General features: G+C 40.4%; 1 protein-coding gene across 18 annotated transcripts in view; it reads right to left on the reverse strand.

Annotated features, from left to right (window-relative positions):
- Nucleotides 1-7,367: 7,367 nt before the first annotated feature.
- The window catches only part of SORBS2 (sorbin and SH3 domain containing 2), a 122,807-nt gene continuing 110,400 nt past the window's right edge, over nucleotides 7,368-19,774 (reverse strand). For 16 of the 18 annotated variants that reach the window (XM_034772096.1, XM_034772095.1, XM_034772093.1 and 13 more), the window contains 3 exons: nucleotides 12,689-12,738; nucleotides 10,205-10,311; nucleotides 7,368-9,348 (listed from right to left, as the gene is read on the reverse strand). In XM_034772096.1, coding sequence (XP_034627987.1) covers nucleotides 9,287-9,348; nucleotides 10,205-10,311; nucleotides 12,689-12,738 — 219 coding nt within the window. In that variant the 3' untranslated portion in view covers nucleotides 7,368-9,286. The remainder of the gene's footprint in view (nucleotides 9,349-10,204; nucleotides 10,312-12,688; nucleotides 12,739-19,774) is intronic. The other 2 variants (XM_034772079.1, XM_034772097.1) reach the window with 2 other exon arrangements.

Below are 19,774 nucleotides of genomic sequence, written 5' to 3' on the forward strand. Positions count from 1 at the left end.
CACTCAGCGGTGCTGCGGCGCTAAGGCAGGCTAGTCCCTACCTATCTTGGCTGGCACTGCGGTGCGCTCCAGAAGTGGCCAGCAGGTCCAGCTCCTAGGTGTGGGGACCCATGGGGCTTCACGCGCTGCCCCAGCCCCGAGCACCAGCTCCACACTCCCATTGGCCAGTTCCTGGCCAGTGGCAGCTGGAGGGGCAGTGCCAGCGACGGGCAAGAGCAACGCGGAGTCTCCTGCCCCTCCCCCCCGCTTACTAGCGTCGGACCTGCTGGCTGCTTCCAGATCGCGCGCAACGTGGTGTCAGGGCGGGCAGGCAGGCAGCCTTCCCTAGCCCTGCTGCACCACCAATTGGGAGCCGCCCGAGGTAAGCCCGTGCTCCTGCCCCAGCCTGAGACCCCCCCCAACCTGGAGCCCCCTCCTACACCCCAAAGCCCTCATCCTTGGCCCAAGCCCCAAGTCTGCCCCCCACCAGGCCAGAGCCCTCACACCTCCCCACACTCAACCCCCAGCCCGGAACCCCCCCAAACCCGGAGCCCCCTCCTGCAGCTCCAGCCCAGAGCCCTCACTCCCCCCCTGCCCCAGCCCAGAACCCCTTCTCACACCCCATACCTGGTCCCACCCCAGAGCCCTCAGCCCCTCCTGCATCCCAACCCCCTGTCTCAACCTGCAGCCCTCCATGCACTCTGAATTCCTCGTCCTCACCCACTAGCCAGAGCCCTCACCCCAATCCCCTTCCCCAGCCCAGTGAAAGAGGCGGGGGACAGCGAGCCATCAGGGAGGGGTAATGTAGTGAGCGGGGGGCAGGACCTTGTGGAAGGGCCAGGGTAGGGGGGTGGGGCCTCAGGGAAGGGGCAGAGCTAGAGTTTCGGTTTTGTGTCATTAGAAAGTTGGCAACCCTATGGTTATATCTTACACAATCTATGTTTACACAGTCTGTCATACACTCATAAAGGTGAAATACTAGATATACAATGTCTGCTGGTATTATAGGACATCATTAATGATAGTAAGCCAAAAATGTAACCTAGCTTGCCTTTTTCCCTTATGTTCCTTTTTTTATATGTTTCCACAAAACATATAATTTTTAATTTGTGTGTTCCTTTTCATAACAAATGTTGTTTCTAAAATATAAAAATAGTATCAATGCCAGCAGACCAGATGTTAAAAATTGGGTTTCAAACACAATACAAGATAAAACACAGTAGAGAAAGTTCTCAAAGGAGTAGTTTCTTTGCAATAGTTCTCAGTAGGCTGTATTGTGTAATAGCTTCATCTGTATTGTGCAATAGCTTTATTTGAATCCAGATAGTTTGCATAAACCACCTACAGGCCATTGACATGTTAGAATATTTCCTGATAATTTGATATCCGGGGGGCATACAAGCATTAATCATTCCATCCACGCTTGCATATTCTGTGGGTAATCTATTACATTCATGCTGTAGAGCTGGTAGGAAAATGATTTTTTTGCCCCCACAGAAAATATTGACTTTTCAATGAAAGATCTAAACCCCCAAAATTTAATTCAAAACCTGAAAACCAAAAAAAATTGATTTAAAAATGCCACCACAGGGTCTCACAGGAGTTGTTGTTTGGATGCCTCATGACTCATTCTTTTCTAGGGCTGGGTTCCACTTCCTGGCCAGACTGGATATTCTGCTGCAATGCATTATCAGTTTTCAGGCATTTGTTTTTTTGACAGAAATTAAAATTTTCCACAGAAAGCAAATATCTTTCACAAAAAAAAAATCATTTTGTAAAAAACATAGAACTATTTTTTGACAGAAAACTAACAAAATTCTTGACTAACCCTATCATGTTGGGCTTTTATAGTACCCCAGCTGATACTGTTGCATTCGCTGAAGATTTAAAATGCTCCCAAGTGAGTGCATGAACCTTCCTTATAAAGGAAAACTATTACTTAAAACAGTAAACTTCATCTGTGTCTTATCATTGCCAGGTACTCATTGCAATTATATACAACTAGTAATTCATCATTAGTGGAAGCAGAAATTTGATATGTATTTTCATTAAATTGTTCTTCAGGTATTTGTTAAAATAATGTGTGTTACATCATCTTTGCTGGAGGGAAGACAGAGTAGGATTACCTCTGTGTGTGTTTGTTTTTGTGGGTGTGAGGAACTTGCCTGTCTCCTGGAAAATTGTGCACTCAAAGTTCTCAAGTTATTTTCACTGACAGCAGGAGACACACATGGTTGAGGTCTGGCTATAGATATCCTGGAACAAATAGTCCGATTGTTCCTCAGAGTGTCTGTAGAGAAGATAAATCTAACACCACATTCCTGGTTGTCAGTCAACAGTTTTTTCTGCAGTACTATTTGCGCTGTAATGCCAGTCTGTTCAAGGGGAAACCTTCATGTATCAAAATCCTAATTAGATATAACCTATCTGTGTAATGGCTGTTCTTAATGAGCCCCCCACTACGGTTCTTCTGTTCATAAAGTCCATTAATTTAATATAACCAATGACTACTTTCTGGTGAGATCTGTACATTCTTCTGGTTTTTGATATTATCTGATTCATATTTGCTACCACATGCAAATTACACTTTAATCTTAGAGGTGTAGGTGTTCTATATAATGCCAGAAGGAGAAGGCACAGTTCTGTATATTGCTTCACATATGGAGTGTGCAGAGCTGCTAAAGATTTGGGCTTGAATGCAAGCAACAACCAGGATTAGACCAACAATTACAGCTTGATGATGTTCATGCTCTTCATTGATTTCATGATTTCCTTTAGTGCTCACTAGACCTGGAAAGGTGCTGCACGAATGTGGATAGTGTTCTTCTGGAGTTTTGGGGATGACATATAGCTTATGTATATGCCAGTGCAGAACACTTTCTTTGGATTGAACAGCATTTGACATGTATAATAAGACATCTTTAGAGACACTCATTGCCTAAACTGAGAGAACAACTTTCCCCTTGAATGGACTTTCACTCTATTCACAGTGGCTTTATGGAGAAAGATATTGACTGGCTAGTAGATGTGATTCAGAAGACTGAACCACAGTAATACTAATTGTTCCAGGGTATTTATAACCAGGATGTAGAAAAGTACTTTTTTGGCCAACACCAAACAAACCCAACCACTGTCTTTGCATCCCAACAGCTAACCTGTTTAAGATTTCTTATAAAGCACTACAGCAATCTACGCCTTCTAAATATCCACTTACAAGTTGGCTGCTGCCTGCTGGCATGCTGGTGAGGCTTTCTGCTCTGCTACTGTTCATCTCTTATTTCTAGATCTTAGTATTGGAGTGTCAGCCTCTGTAAAATGACTTTTCTTGGTGGATTCAGCTCTTGATCTAATTTATATTTATTTCTTATCTAAAACACTTTTTCAGATTTGTAAAAGCTATTTCCTACACCGAGGTCTTGACCTATTGATATTCTATAATTACTTAAGGGGTTAGTTATGATAACGTGGCTTTTATTTGTAATATTTAAACAGATATCAGTTGACTCCAGGAACTGATACTGTAGTATGCAGTAGGAGCAATTAAACAAGGAATCCCTATAATGAACAGATGTGCATTGTTTAGCTACTTCTATTTTGTGTTTCAGTTTTTTCAGGCTAACATAGAAACTTGAATACAAATTCAATTCTATGGGTAAAAGTCAATGGGAGTTTGACATTTGACTTCAACGGAGCCAGGATTTCACCCTTCGTATCTGTAACTGCTGTTAGGGAATATTTTTAGCAGTGATCTAAGGTCCTATTACAGCTACTTACCTAATAGCTAGCTGATAGTTCTCATCTGTTTCACATTAGGTAAGTGCAGTGCTTTTTCAAATGTACAGGAAGCACCTTATGTTCCTATCACATTTTGAACATGGGCATTTAAAGGCAAGTAATAAATACCAAACATTACAAAATGGCATGACAACATGCCTTGCTTCAGTTGTTGGCAACAGTCTCTTAATAAACTGTTGAGCACATGTTCATATGCTGTCCCTGTGGCTGAGGTCAAAATATACCATTACTTGAAATTTCAACCCACATCCTTTTGTTTTTACATAGCCTGTGCTTTCCACACAGATGATCACAACAAACTCATATAACTATTATATATAGTTTCACCATATGCTGAGACCTATTGGGTACTTTGTGGTTATATATCTGAAAACAGAGGATGGAGGGTTTTATTTTGGACTCGAAGTGTGAAATTTACCCTTGCGTAGAGAGTCAGCATGCTTAAGTTCCACTTAAGCACAAACTGATTCATATTCCTTGGGTAGATGTTCTGCAAAGGGGTTAATTTCACCCTCAAAGCAAAGTGATATGTTGTCCAGCAAGTTGCAACAAGGACAATCAGAATAAGGCCTGGAAGGCTGAAAGGGTCTGCAAGATGCGAGTTTATCATTTCTATGGAGTCTTTTCTTGGAAGAAGTTTTGGAAACTATTCCAAAGAGGTTGTCAGAACACATAATTGGCAATATTGGCAGAGAGATTACATGTCCTCGCTGGATTAGCTGTCCACCTCTCAAACTGGCTTCTTTATCTCAGGGTTGAAGTATGATGTTCAGGCCATAGCTGCTCTGTGGACAGAAGATTATTTTAGGTTGCCACGCCTATTCCCAGAAGCTGGGAATGGGCAACAGGGAATGGATCACTTGATGATTACCTGTTCTGTTCATTCCCTCTGGGGCACCTGGCATTGGCCACTGTTGGAAGATAGAATACTGGGCTAGATGTACCTTTGGTCTGACCCAGTGTGGCCGTTCTTATGTTCTTAAGTGTCAGAAGACACAGATGTCCCTTGCCTGGCTGCTAAAATTTGCAGCTTTCCTCTGACAGCTTCTACATGCATTTTCAATATTAAAATCTGCAGCATATTGAAAATTAGGGCACAGTGTAAAATAAACAGCACAAGAGTTACTGTAGTATTGGTACCATGCTGTATCACAGAGGGGGCAATGAGGACTATAGGCTGTAGGGCACCCTGCTGCCTAATTCAGGTCTCCTGTGTCACAGGTTATAGGGCCTTCACAATGGATGATTTTCAGGATTATGATTGCCTTCAGATGAACAGGATGCATCTAATCTACAATCAGATGATGTGATCCAAGGAGGAAGTTTCTCTGATATGCTTAGCGTGATAGCTATTTTACACCTGAAATTTAGGAATCAGTGAATGCAGAGGATACTTTGTGGACTGATATTATCCCCTGCTGTGTCATTTGAATTTAGAGTAGTGGGCCAGAGGACATAGACAAAAATGTAGCCATCCTACTGCATTTGTTGATTTAGGGTGGGATTTTCAAAATTGCCTATGGGTATGTCTGCACAGTGATAAGACCCACAGCATAACTGTGGCTGGCCCAGGCCAGCTGACTTGGGCTGGAGCCCAGGCTATGTGGGTCTCAGAGCCTGGGCTCCAGCCTGAGTATCTTATACTGTAAATTTATAGCCCTGCAGTCCAAGCCCTGAGAGTCCAGGTCAACTGACCCAGGCCAGCCACGTTGAGTCTTTTATTGCAGTGTAGATGTAACCTAGAAGATGACTTAGGATATTTGTATTTCTTAGGCATTTTTGAAAATCTCACCCTTAAACAATACCAGTTGAGGTTCTGGGCATTTTATAGAGATTAATGAATAGCAAAGGCCTTGTCTACACTAGAAAGAGTTATAGTTATATTGGCAAACCCTCCTAGTGGAGGCACAGCTTTTACTGGAAAAATAATTTGTTTGCTGGTATAGTTTATACCAGTTCCCAAAAGGAAAAAAAGTGATACAAGCAATAGGACTTTTTTGCCACTATAACTGGATTTATACAACAGCCTTTGCTGCGATAGCTATATTAGTTAGGGGTGTGACCATAGCTATATCAGTATGCAAGCAAAACTTGTAAGTGTAGACCAGGCCTAAGAGAATTAATGACCTACAACAAAGCCTGGTGTTCTTCAGAAAACTTCTCATTGTACAAAGTGTGTGCGTCTCCAAAACAAAGGCTGAGGTGTATGTTGGGGGACAGCAGGAGCAAAAAGCTAGGTGTGTCAATAGTACTACTTACATGGTGTTGAGGTAGGAGCAATTCATACCTCTTCAGTTCAAGGTGATTGCTGTTCCCAGTGGAAGCAGTCAGGCGAGGTCTCCACTACAAATTTCTGGGGGTATAGCAATGCTGGTCAGTAGTGTGATTCCTGACTGACATTGTTATGCCTGCAGAAGTCTGTAGGATGGATGCAGTTATACTGGCAAACTGTGCTTTTTACCCGAATAGTTTGTTTTGCTGGTAAGGGGTGGTTTTACTGTACTGGTACAAAGCCCAGCTTTGTCAGTATAGCTGTGATATGTGTATACACTAGGAGTACTTTGCTGGTAGTGTAGAATCTATTGGTATTCCCATACTGGTAAAAGTGTTCCTACTGTAGGCGTTGAGTTGGTCTACACTTAAAACTTATTCCCACAACAGAAGAGTGCTTCTGTTGACATACACTGTGTCTATGCTAGGTGACTATGCTGGCATAGCTGTGTCAACATAGGTGCTATAGTGCAATAGTTCTCAACCACGGCCAGCTTTAGACTCGCTGGGGCCCAGGGCAGAACGCCAAAGCCACACCGCATGGGCCCTGGCTTTCATATGCAGAAAACCTGTTATTGTGGCACAAGTGGGCTGTGGAGTTTTTATAGGATGTTGGGGGGGAGGCTTAAAAAGAAAAAGGTTGAGAACCTCTGCTATAGTGTAGATAAAGCCATAATGCGTCAGGTGGGAGAGTTTAGTCTTTGCAGTTGGAGTGAAACCAACTTTATATATAATTTTGTCATCTTTAAGTAAAATTACTGTGGTGTTTTTTCATTTTACAGGATTGGCATGGTGTTGGCTTATCTAAGTTAGTAAAAGGAATTAAATGTAGGAATTTTGGCCAATGTTAAAGGTTTAGACTGTTGTTTTTGTATCCCCTTACACCAGCATGCTCCTCAGAGGTACAGGTAGTTCTGGGAATGGTAGTACAGTCCCAGAAGATTGGTACAGAAATGTCATTCCTGAAAATTCCTTCTGGAAGGAGATATTATTACGAGTAAGGGACATTAAAAGCTGGCAAATTCCTTAATGTAAATTATCTGAAGTACCAGTGTGGAACAAGACTGAGAGCTATACATAACTAACATCAGGGAAAAGCTATTTGAGTGAAATAATGCTGGTTTTGTCTTTTTTTAAATCTAATGTGTCTGACGCTGAAAGTGTAGGATTACTTAAATTGACAACAAATACTACGTTTGGTGGCAGACAAATCTCTGGGATTGTGTCCCCAGATAAAGCTGGGTTCATTTCAGTTCACATACAAAGAAACTAAGGATAAAAATATGTGACGGTGTAAATCAAGAAATAACAGGAAGAAAAGCTGAAGTGTACTCCAAGCAGAATTTATTAGAAGTCTATTCAAGAAAAAACACAGAGACCCTTTGCTTATAAGAATTTAAAGTCAATTACCTGAAATACCAGGTATGAAAAACTTGTATTTTTAAAAATCAGTTACAGAGTAGAAACAGTACTTTTTTAAATATCACAGGCAACAGATATTTGTCTTCCATCATAAAGGGCATCAAAGATAGGTATGAATCTCACAGCAAAGCTGCATGCAGATCTAAATTAAAATTGAAAGCCTTTGAAATATAAAGCTTTTGCCATGAAATTTGCAGTAATAAAGGTATGCTGCACAAAGATGTTTCTTTACCTTTGTCTTAATGACATTTTTCTGTAATAAAGTCATATGTACATTTAGATTTGGCTAGTAAAACCATTAATAAAATTTTGCATAAAATGCTATTTTACAGAATTGCACTATCCAGGTGTGCTTATGGTAAGAGGGGCAAGTAAAGAAAAATGCATTGAAGATGTTCTGTATTATGAAAAGGGCAAAGATCAAATGAAGAACTGTTTTTTTTTAAATCAACACCAAAATGGTTCTGTACAAAAAAATACAAAATGCTAGAGACTACTTACATAGTGATAAGATCAACCCTTTATCACAAGAAAAATGCAATAGAAGCTTTTACCATCTATAAGGTGCTGAAGAAACCAAATTTGAATTGTTTTGTATAAAGCCACAGTTATCATCCTGTCTTGTAATTTCATATATTATATTTTGCTTACCTTTGCATAAGGAAAAAGAATGGCGTGTTCAGATATTTGTTTCATTCAGAAAAAAATACTAAAATGTATCTGTTTTAATAGCTGTGACTGTTTTTGTGTGGTACTATATTCCTAAACAAGAATTCAGATTTTGTTAATGTATACATATCTATCTAGTGAAATAAAATCAGTACATCTGTGCATATTTTTTCAGGTGGCTATGTTAGAATACAACGTTGCACTAACACTGTTTATTGTTGTTTTGTAAGCTTCATCTGATAAATAAAAACACTAAACTCTCAAATTTCATGTTGCTGATTATTACAATAAATTTAGATATAGTCATGTAATGTTAGACATCAGTAGTTCGCTATTGTTGTCTATCTTCATAGCTCATTGTCTCATCATTATCCACAAACTCTCAAGATTTCATGCCTCTTGCACTTCTTTAGTTTTAACAGAAAGCACTATAGCTTATTTGGAAAAAATGAGATTTAACCAATACAATCACACCCATCCAACACACTTGCAGTTCCCCCATTTTAACTACTCTTGCTTGAAATTTTACAATCACTGTGCATATGTTACAACATATAAGTGCAGGCAAAAAAAAATCTATATTATAATTGTCATATATCGTAAACCAGTAGAATAGGCAAACTTGTGATACAGCAAAGTGAAAGCAACATAGGTTGCCAAGCTAAGAAGAATGTGGACACAACTTTTTTTTTTTTTTTTTTTTTAAAGTAAACAGCAACTTTCTCTTTGTACCAGGTGGAAGCTGAGAATCAAAATTTTGCATAGCATTTAATGCTAGTACCACAAATGTCCCAAACAATGCAGATTTTCCCATGGAGAGTCACCTGTGTACCTTCCATCAAGGTTTTCCTATTCCTTTGTTTCTAATGTGGGGGTGGGTGGGCGGGGGGAGGGGACTAAACAGGAAAAAGTACTTAAATGTTGAAACGATTCCTCTTGTTTCATAAAAGCTTAGTTATTCACACACTGTAGTCGTTGCTGTAATACTGCTGGAACGGTTTGGCAGATGAGGATGGGGATGATGATGAACTAGATGACCTTTATTTGAGACTGCAAAGCAAGAAAACAGAAGGCCTGTTGTAGCATGTTTTCTAGCAGCTTTATGCAGATGTGTTGCAGAGATGCAGCATAAATAAGTAGGGGAAAAAATTCACAGCCTCTTGACATAGTTTCCAGGGAAAGTACCAAAGAATTTGGTTCTTCTTGAGGTTCCTGAAAGTAGAAGTAATAAATGAAAGATGACAGTAACAGTAAGTAATCACTATGCATGTGTGGCCTTTAAGTTTTGTTTTCAGTTTATGAAATTTCATTAGCACTACAAATACAAGGACAGGCGAGACTTTTTTATGCTTGTAGAAAGCCAAACTGACCCTGTGGATTGCATAGCTTGATGAATTACATTTCCCAGTCATAAACTGTTATCAATTTAAAACATAATGAAGGGAAAAGCAACTACAAGAGGCATAGTTGTTATTTTATTTCAATTATGTGTATCCAGATTATAATTTGTGATAATTTTAACATATTAAAATATTGACCTAGTACCTTTGAGAATTATTTAACAATATTAATTGTAATGAAATAATCTGGCATAAGGGTGGATGTCATCAGCAATTCTGTAGGATTTCCAAAATAATTTAGGATTAGCAGGACAGTTAAAGTATTTTTATAGTTTATGTAAGATGTTTGGGGTGATCAAGTCAACGTTCTTTGGTCCCATTTCTGAAACCCTTACTCACAGACAGTAATACTTGCTTACATGAGTAGTTCCATTGAAATCTATGGGATAATTATGTAAGTAAATTCCACTCAGTCTAAGTGAAGGTTGCATGATAGTGCTCTTCATTAAATAAGTGGGAAGCTACCTATTGACTTCAGAGAGCTTCGGATCAGGTCAGTCCCCAAAGACTTCAGGATAATCAGGGTTATTATGAGTGCCAAATTACAATCAATTTGCCACTTAGAACACATCAAATTATACAATTATCTAACTATAAGAAAACTATGAGGGCAGCAAATATTTCTGAAATTAAAAACAAAAAAAACAACCAACCAAAATAAAACATACCCACAAACCATCCATCATCACACTTTTCCATCACATCAATGATATCTCCCTCTCTGAGCTCCAGTTCATCTTCGTTCCTAGGAGTATAGTTATATAGAGCCTGAAACCTTAAACAGGACAAATAGTGTGTTTTTAAAAAATAAGTTCTTTTCACCTTTACTTAGCTAGAGGAGCTTGTCAAATATTTAATTAACTTTTAAGGTAACATACTCCATTAAAAACTACAACACTGCATATTGGAAAACAGCAATGCAGGAAACTTTTGCCTGCATAAGTACTTATGGGAGTAGGTCCAGAATGGAATACATAGCATAGTTTATGTAAAAGACAACTCATGTGAGATTACTAAATTGTTTACAGTGGGATTCATACAGCTATGCAATCTAACTGAAGATGCTAACGCATAACTCCTCTCAACTCTATTCTGAGAAGGGGAGAGGCTTTTGAGAAAGATAGTGGTGGGGTAGCCATGGCCTAAAGGGGAGGGGAAAAGAGTAAAATGATGTGTTGGGGGAGGAAGAGGAAAGTAAGATGCTGGTCCCAATATCTTAGGAGATAAACTAACTTCTCCCACTTCCTCCTGTGGTGCATGTCCCCTTTGCACCTCTTGGATTCTGGGTCTGGCTAGCCATGTACTTGACCCTCACTGTAAGTTAGAGCAGCCTCAGATGCTGCACAGATAAAATAAAAATAGATGGAAATGGAGAAAGTGGTAGAGAAAAGGAAGGGAAAAAATGAAAAGTACTGTATATTCCTGGCAGAAAAGAGAAGCTAAAAGGAAGGCACATACTAGGAATGGGTGGAATATTAGACATTTCACCTGGTTAATTGATTGTTTTACATTTATGAGTGAATTTAGTTGTCATGACTGTGATAGCTTGAATCAGGCAGTATGTAGGACAAACTGTGCTAGCTTTCACAAACAGGTTTTTCATTCTACTGCATTTCTACCTTACAGTACTCTCTACTTTTTCAATCCTGGCCTTTCAGTTATGTGATGATGTGTATGATGGATAAATTTTAAAATGGCAAGAGAAATGAGAACACCAAACTCATTTTCTTTCAGTCCTGTGTTAAAGGTGAAATAATAGTGTATTAAGTTGTTGTTATGGCTAGATGGTGCTTATACAACAGTCCTGTATAAGGAGTCACATGTAATTGCAGCAGCTGAGGAGTATCCCAGGGATGGAATTCCTTTCTTTCTTCTCTATACTCTTCTTTCTCCAGGAAGGGGAACAGTCTCCTATTGGTCCACCCCAGTAGCAGCTTACAACAACTCTGACTGCGCCAATTGGCATACTGTGGGGGTGTAGTCAAGATCCCCCCATATTCCACTATGCTTCTTTTCCCATTCCTGTCCATCTATGCAGGGCTAAGCATACAGCTTACCCCTTTGGTGTACAGTAGAAACGCAGGGATGCTACACAGCAGTATGGGTGTAGGTTTTTATTTTCCCTTATGCGGAGTTATAATCTGGCTCTTAGGTTAGAGAAAGGTTTAGGCACTCATATCATCCAAACAAAATTCTCATTGGCTTCAAGGAATTCCAAACTGGGTGATTAATTCTTCTGGTGGTGGTGTCTATAAATCAGTGCTGGAAATAGCCAATTAACGGAATAATGATCTGCCTGAACAGATTTAAATGGGAGTTAGGTGCCATGGCACTTATAAAAACCCTCTAGATGTGCATCTTTAGGCTTGTAAAAATGTGCCCCTTTAGCACTTCAGGGCTTAAGTCTCATTTCATTGCAAATCAGTGAGACTTAGGCTACCTGGGCCTGATCCAAAGCTCTTTTTGAAGTCAACAGAATAACTCCTATTGACTCCAGTTGGCTTTGGATCAGGACCAGAGTGCCTAAGTCACTTTTGAAAACTGAATTTAAGAGCTTAAGTCACTTAGATGCTTTTGAAAATTTGCTTTTTATCTAGTTCTATCACTTGCTCATGCCAAGTTCCCCTGTAAGATGTGATGTTGCATTCTTGTTATCAACTTCATTCACCTCCTACTCACTTTTCTAATCCTTCATTCACTTTGCTCACTTTTCTAATCCTGAAGGATCCCTTGACAAACAATACTTTACAGGAGATAATTCAGGGCCAGTGTAGCAGACAAGTTGAATTATTATTAAATCTTTATAACTGGCATTCTGCTCAAGAAGTCTGAAAATGATGGAATCACAAAATGACCATGAACTGGTTTTTAAATTAATTTCCATCTTAACTGTAAAACATGGAGAAATGTAGTAGTTTTTGTGTGTAACTATGCTATAGTACATTTATCTTCATTTGTGAGATAATGTACCTTCATAATTCAGTTTTGCCATGAGGGATTTCCTGGATGTCTTCCAACATTATTTGATAACTGTGTTATCCCATGATTCTACTAGCTAGTTTACTGATTCCTTGGAAGATATGCTGGCTATTGTCCCCTTCTTTAAGTGCCAGTGTTATATCTCTGATTAAGTAGATAAGAAATATACTTACGGTTCCCCCCCACTGTGTATGTTTTCATGAGCAAACACAGGGCGCTGTGGCTGTAATGAAATGATTTGAAATGTAATAAAGATTTAAAATTGTTTCTAATTTAAGTATAATTTGGATACTGGCATGATACATATTTTTTTAAAAAGATAAAGAAAAGAGCAAGCACTAGAACATTTACAGGTTTAAAGACTAGATTATTTTGAAGGACATAGTGAAAATTAAAAAAAGAACAGCTTTTAATTTATCCAGTCTAAATCTTTTCATGCTGAAGGAAAAGGTCAGAGTTGAGCCCGATTACTTTTTCAAATATCACTAACAGTGCAGGAATGGAGATACCATGAAACTCAAATGCAAATAATGCCTGTTGTTATACAATCTTTGCCTGAAGTTTGGTCTCAGACAAAACAGGAACCAAAAATCATTCTTAACAGTGAAGTATGAGCATCCATTCATTATGATTTATTTAGACAAACAATATTCCTACATATAGGACACACACACACACTTTTAAAAGAATCAAACTAATTATGTCAACATGTAACATTTTTATTTTAAAGGGAAAAGTTGGTAGATATTTCCAGTGCAATGACCTTTTAAGAGTTACCTTCCTTTTTAAATTAGCACCACCCCAATATGTAACAGATGCTTTTAATATTGGAAGTGAAAAACCTTAACTTCCTAAAAAAAAAGCATACCATGTTATGAACAAATAAAAAGCCATTTGTTTATATCTCTCTCCACATTAGCCTCAATCCAGAAAAGATGGAGGACATGCTGGTTGAAAGAGGAAAGCAATAATTAGGATTGTGATTATGCCATCTATTAGTGGAGGCTGCCCTCCACTCACCAAAGAGATTTGCAGTCTGGAAGTACTTTGGAAACCTTAACTGGTCTTTGATACCTAGGTACCAAAGATAACTCACACCATATGTTCTCCTATGAATGATTTAATTAAGAGTTTGTGGACTTTTTTTTTGACGTCATGGACCTTATCATTATTTGTCCATATTTTGTCTTCTCTAGGTTTGACTATTTCAGTTCACTTTATTCTAGGTTACTCTTGAAGCTCACTATAAAGCTTCAAATAGGGAAAAACAATGTCTTGTTTACTTGCAGTAATGAAGAAACACGGTATGATGTCATCGCTTCTGTGCTCTGGAACTGCACTGGTTTCTCAACTGCTACTGATGAAATTCAAGAGGTGGTCTCCTTTCTATAAATGGTTACGTATTTAGGGACTTGCCTACCTGAAGTGACTACTTAAGGGGCCAACACAAATTTGTGCTTGTTAAAGATGGTCTTCTAATAAAGATGGACTAGAATGGTACACTGTAGTTTTAAGGATACCATGGGATAGTCTCTAATAACAGGTGATTGCCAAATAAGAGAGTGACATCTTGTCCAGATTTCAGTGTGCCTCAAAAAATTGGTAATTTTTAAATGTTTATTCTGATAGAATTGCTACCTCTCAACAGCTACATAAGCATCTGGGGCACTAAGGAATAAAGCCATGGGAGACAGTGCCTTCCTGATGACTCTCTAGGGGAGGTGGTATCCTCCCTAGCAGAGTAGGCAAACTACATAACATGAGTTCACTGCTGTCAGTTTCCATATGGGACTATTTCTAATTATAGAATGGGCATAGAACCTCGCAACCTCCTACACCACCGCCAACTCTTGGAACGGACCAACGTGCCCCTGCGGGGGGGGGGGCACATTGGCCACAGTTCCCCATTTCTGGCCAATAGGAGCTGCAGGAGCAGTGCTTGCAGGCAGGGGCAGTGCACGGTGACCTCTGCCCCTCCCTCCCCCAGGGCTGCAGGGGGCATCCTGGCCTCTTCCGGGAGCAGCATGGGGCCAGGACAGTCAGGGAGTCTGCCTTAGTGGCAGCCCTGCTGCACCATTGTACTTTTAGCAGCCGGAGATTGTGATTGACTGGGAGAGTTTCCAGGATCGACCAGTCGATGGCCATCGATCACTTGGTGACCACTGCTTTATAAACTGACAACTGCTCAATCTTAATTCATTATTAATAGTGCTGCCAGAGCTAAGCAAATCAAACTAAAGGGTTCAGAGACAGCCAGCCACACACCTTTAAAAAAAAGATAAGAACAAAACTACTTCAGTGTTCTCTCACAGAGTTTCCTCACAGCTATGTCTAATTTTTCCATCTGATTTAAAAACAAAACAAAACACATGCATCACTAGGTAATTTTAAAGCAAGCTTTTAGGTTAGGTAAAATGATGGTCTATCACTCTTGAAAGAGTCCCCTTAGACAGTTTTCAGACTGGAACAGTCCTGTGATTTGACAATTGCATCTATAATAGAAACTGATCCACCGCACGAATATACAAGATTTCAAACAAAATAGTTATTTAAAGGTGGTGGGTTTTTTCCTTTTCTTGAGGAGCCCTCTGTACCATGGGTGGATAAATACAAATTCTTCCCTCTACAACCACTTTGACCCATTTCAAAGCCCCCACTCCTTGTCTGCCATCCTTATAGTTGAAGAAGACTGGACAAAACTCTTTGCAGCCCAATTTGGCCCTAGGTGTCATGTGATTCTAGATAACTTTCTCCTTTGTTGCTAGGCACATCACTGCCTGAGTATTTTGCAGCACTCCCAGTGCAAAAATCATAACATCAAAAACAAATGGACAGCTAGCAACACTACATATCAGAGTGGAACACACACAGATTTATACTGAAGCTAACAAGTTAAGCCACATTTTGATTAAGGGTTACTAATTGCACATTATAATCATCACAGTTTTTCATGTAGCTAAAATTACACATAATGTTAATGTTGCACGCAAGGTTATTTTCAAATTAGTGCACACAATTTATTGCAGAGAACATTATAAACATTCTCGATTTCATGTTTATAGAGTTTATGGGCCAGATTTTCAAAGGTATTTAGTTGCCTAAAGACACAGCAGCATCTAGTGGATTTGCAAAAGTCTATCTCCCATAGGAGTTAGGCACTTAGGACTTTTGAAAATCCCACTAGGCACTTAGCTGCATATTTATTTCCCTAAAAATCTTTGAAAAATCTGGCCCTACATGTCTGTCTATCCTTCCTGATATAAATTATGTTTATTTATGTGATGTGCATAAAACATTCTTAAAGTATCTTTGTTTTTATGTCGTCTAATGGTGAGAAATTCAAACGATAAAACAAAACATATTATCTGACTGTGGTAAACACTCATCAAAATCTGACTGATCAAGCAGAAATGGAAACAGGTATTGGGATTGGATTCAATACGTGCTCCTGGCCTATGCTCTATCTGCCCTTCTGCAAACCCTTGAATCTGATTTGAATACCAGTGGCAGGCTCCATGTACTTCTCTTTTAAACTCCTATTGATGGGTTGTTGTTGATTTGTTTTGGGTTTTTTTTTTGCAAACAATAAAGGGTAACATCCTTAAAAACAATATTATAAATGACTCAATACCTTGAACATATGCCAAAAGAGGACGAAATGAGTCAAGCACTGTATAATACTACTGTTGTCTTTCCACATGTAATTCCAACATTTGTCTGTTAGATAATGTTGACATGACAGAGTGTAAAATGCATTTGTACTCAAGGCAAGAGATAATTTTAGATTCCAAACTTAATTAGAAATAATAGTACTTAGCAAATACATAATACTTTACATAGTCACAGAACTGTAGAAACAATTAATAAAGCATCACAATGCCCTTGCAAGGTAAATAGGTACTTTGATCTCCATTGTTTAGATGCAGAAACACACAGAAAGGCTAGGCAGAGACTAGTCTATGTCAGGTCAGGAGCAGAGCTGGGATGACAACCCAGAAAACCCAGATACTCAGGGCTTGGCTACACTTGAGAGTTGGGGCACATTAAAGCAGCCCTGGGCGCCCTAACTCACGACCCATCCACGCTGGCAAGTCAGGGTATGTCTATACTGCAGTTAAGAACCTGTGGCTGGCCTGTGTCAGCTGACTTGGGCTTGCAGGGCTTCGGCTAAGGGGCCGCTGTTTCATTGCAGTGTAGACTTCTGGGCTCATGGTGGAGCCTGGGCTCTAGGGCCCTGCAAGGTGGGAGGGTCCCAGAGCTTTGGCTCTAGTCCCAGTCTAGAAGTCTACACTGCAATCCAACAGCCTGAGCCCTGCAAAGCCGAGTCAGCTGGCATGGGCCAACTGCAGGTTTTTAATTGCAGTGCAGACATACCCTCAGGCAATAGAGTGATTGGGATCACGGATTCCACGGATTCCAATTCCCATGGCTCAGTTTACTAGACCATGTTGCCTCCTGTGTAGGAGTAAAAGATTTAGGACTTTAATTTCAACAGTGCACAATCACAACTGTGTGCATGAACATATACACAACTGCACATCTCATTTGCATGTATGGTTACTGCAACTGGGTCTGCATGTAAGGCATTTTGGCATGCTGATGGCTAATTAGGGCACACATGATAACTGAGCATGCAAATTAGGTGTGCAATTGTGGGTCCCTAGTTCTGGGAATTAAGCCCATAAAGAATACATAACACATACTGCCCAGTATTGCATCCTTTAACTGTTTTTTTGCATCCTATCATGCGGAGTAACATAGGACCTAAATCGTCTCTCTACTTTAGTGGGAATAGAATCTATCCCCTAATTTGCTTCCTAACAAGCAATATCACTGCCCCCTACCACCTAATTTCAGGTTTGTCTTTTTGTGACGTCTCTGGTACATACCAGTTCAATGGGAAATAGGGTTGCCAACTGTCTAATTGCACAAATCCAAACACCCTTCCCTACCCCTTCCCCAAGGCCATGCCCCTGCCCCTTCTGAGGCCCTGCCCCCACTCACCCACCCTCACTCACTTTCACCAGGCTGGGGCGCAAGGACTTGGGGTGTGAGAGGGGGTGTGGGCTCTGGGAGGGAGTTTGGGTGCAGGAGGGGGCTGGAGTGGGGGTTAGGGTGTGGGGGGGTTGGCGGTGCTTACCTTGGGGGGTGGCATGTCTGGCAGCAGCTCTGAGGCTCACGGGCAACTCTGTATTCTGCCGCTGCCTGCAGGAACCTCTCCTGCAGTTCCCACTGGCTATGGTTCCCCGTTCCCAGCCAATGGGAGCTGCGGAATCGGTGCTTGGGGCGGGGGCAGCATGTAGAGACCCACTGACCGCCCCTCCTCTTAGGAGCTGCTGCCAGACATGTCACCGCTTCCAGGAGTGGCGCGGAGCCAGGGCAGGTAGGGGGAACCTACATTCGCCCCGCTGCACTGCCAGACTTTTAGCAGCCTAAAATCTCCCAGATTGGCTTCAGTGGCCTCCGGGAGATTGAGCCTGATTCTGAGAGACTGCTGGCCAAACTGGGAGGGTTGGCAACCCTAATGGGAAAACAAGGATCCAGCAAAACTAGGGAAACACGAATATCTTGTGGGGGGAGGAGAATACACCTCCCCTACACATAGCAGACAGAGGGAGGGAGATGAATGTAAAATGCAGGGCCGGCTCCAGGCACTAGTGAACGAAGCAGGTGCTTGGGGCGGCCAATGGGAAGGGGCAGCATGTCCAGTTCTTCGGCGGCAATTCTGCGGTGGGTCCCTCAGTCTGTCTCGGAGCAAAGGACTCGCCGCCGAGTTGCCGCCGGGGAATGAAGCGGCGTGATTGAGCTGCTGCCGAAATGCCGCCGATCCCGGGGTTGTTGTTTTTTTTCTTCCTTCGCTGCTTGGGCCAGTAAAAAAGCCTGTGCTGGCCCTGTCTCTATGCTCCCTTGCAAATCCATTCTGCTATCAACAGTAAGAAGCAAAAGCGGTCTCAGATGCTTTGAGACGAAGCATACTGAATGGTAAGATACACATGTAAAGCATTTTGGTCCTAACCAAAAAACCCAGCATAACACACAAACTATATTTTCATTTAGAATCTTCTTGAATATTAGAGCACATAATATAAGACCAATTTAAAACTCTGTAAATAATTTGATCTTTAGGTTAAATACAATAGATGTAGTTAATGACTGTTATGAAGGGAAACGCTGAAGAGAATCACAGTTGCAAATAGCAGTGCTGGGGAAAACATGATATCAAGTCAGTGCAGCACACATTGCTATGGCAACAAAATATTTTCAAAAGAAGAATATGAATGCAAAAAAACCAAGGAATATTGAACACATTACAAAAGCCATATTACATGCAATAAAGTCTAGATTTTTTTAGCTATCCAAAAGGACATTTTAATAATCTGGAAATGCCTTGAAACAAGAGGAACCATTTAGAAAATAGTTGAAAAAATAGACTAAATTGTGTAAAGAATTCTGTCATTTTTGATGTTTTGTGAACACTGGGCAATCCAGTGGAGATACAATACAAAACAGAACTGTAACATAAGGTGCTGTCCGTAAAGAATTTCATTATGATTTTATGCAAATCATTTTTGTAGTTTGACAGCAGCATTGCAGCACAGCAGGAATGAAACACAGCGTACTGATAGTATTCAAACACATGTTATCAAACAAAGAACAGGGAGACTAGCTATTTAAACTCCTTATGCTAGGGGAGAATGCTGACATCACACACTGGGCATTCAGTACCATACCCTGTGTGAATAGCTGTGACCTCTGACAGGTGAGTTGCAGTATCTCTTAGTCATCACAGGGCTACGAGGAGGTTTACCCATAACAAATATCTCTCTTTTTAAATCAGCCTGGAAAAACCATAAAAATTGTATAAGTTCATAGCTTAAGTACAAAGCCTTACAGGGGATTTTTGCTGCTTCGTTTGCGCATACAAATTGTACATGCTAATTCTTTAATTAAAAAGGCCCATGTGTTAAAATGCAAAGAACAAGCTGATCTGTTAGTCCAGCACACCTGTGCTGTTGCTATTGTATCACCTGCAGCATTGTTTAGTTGCTCTGGCAGTTGCACTGACATTTACAGCTACAACTTGCAAGATTATTCACCCATGACCCTTTTTGGGATATGATCTAGGACTGCAAATTTAAATATTGAAGTGACCATTAATAATATAGAACACTCAAAAGCACACAGCAGAAAGTTCATAGCGAGCAGGGAAATATTAGCAACTGATATTATAGCCCTTTGATATTAAACTGAAAGCACTG

Source organism: Trachemys scripta, chromosome 5, assembly GCF_013100865.1.
Source record: "Trachemys scripta elegans isolate TJP31775 chromosome 5, CAS_Tse_1.0, whole genome shotgun sequence".
NCBI classification, from domain to species: domain Eukaryota; kingdom Metazoa; phylum Chordata; order Testudines; family Emydidae; genus Trachemys; species Trachemys scripta.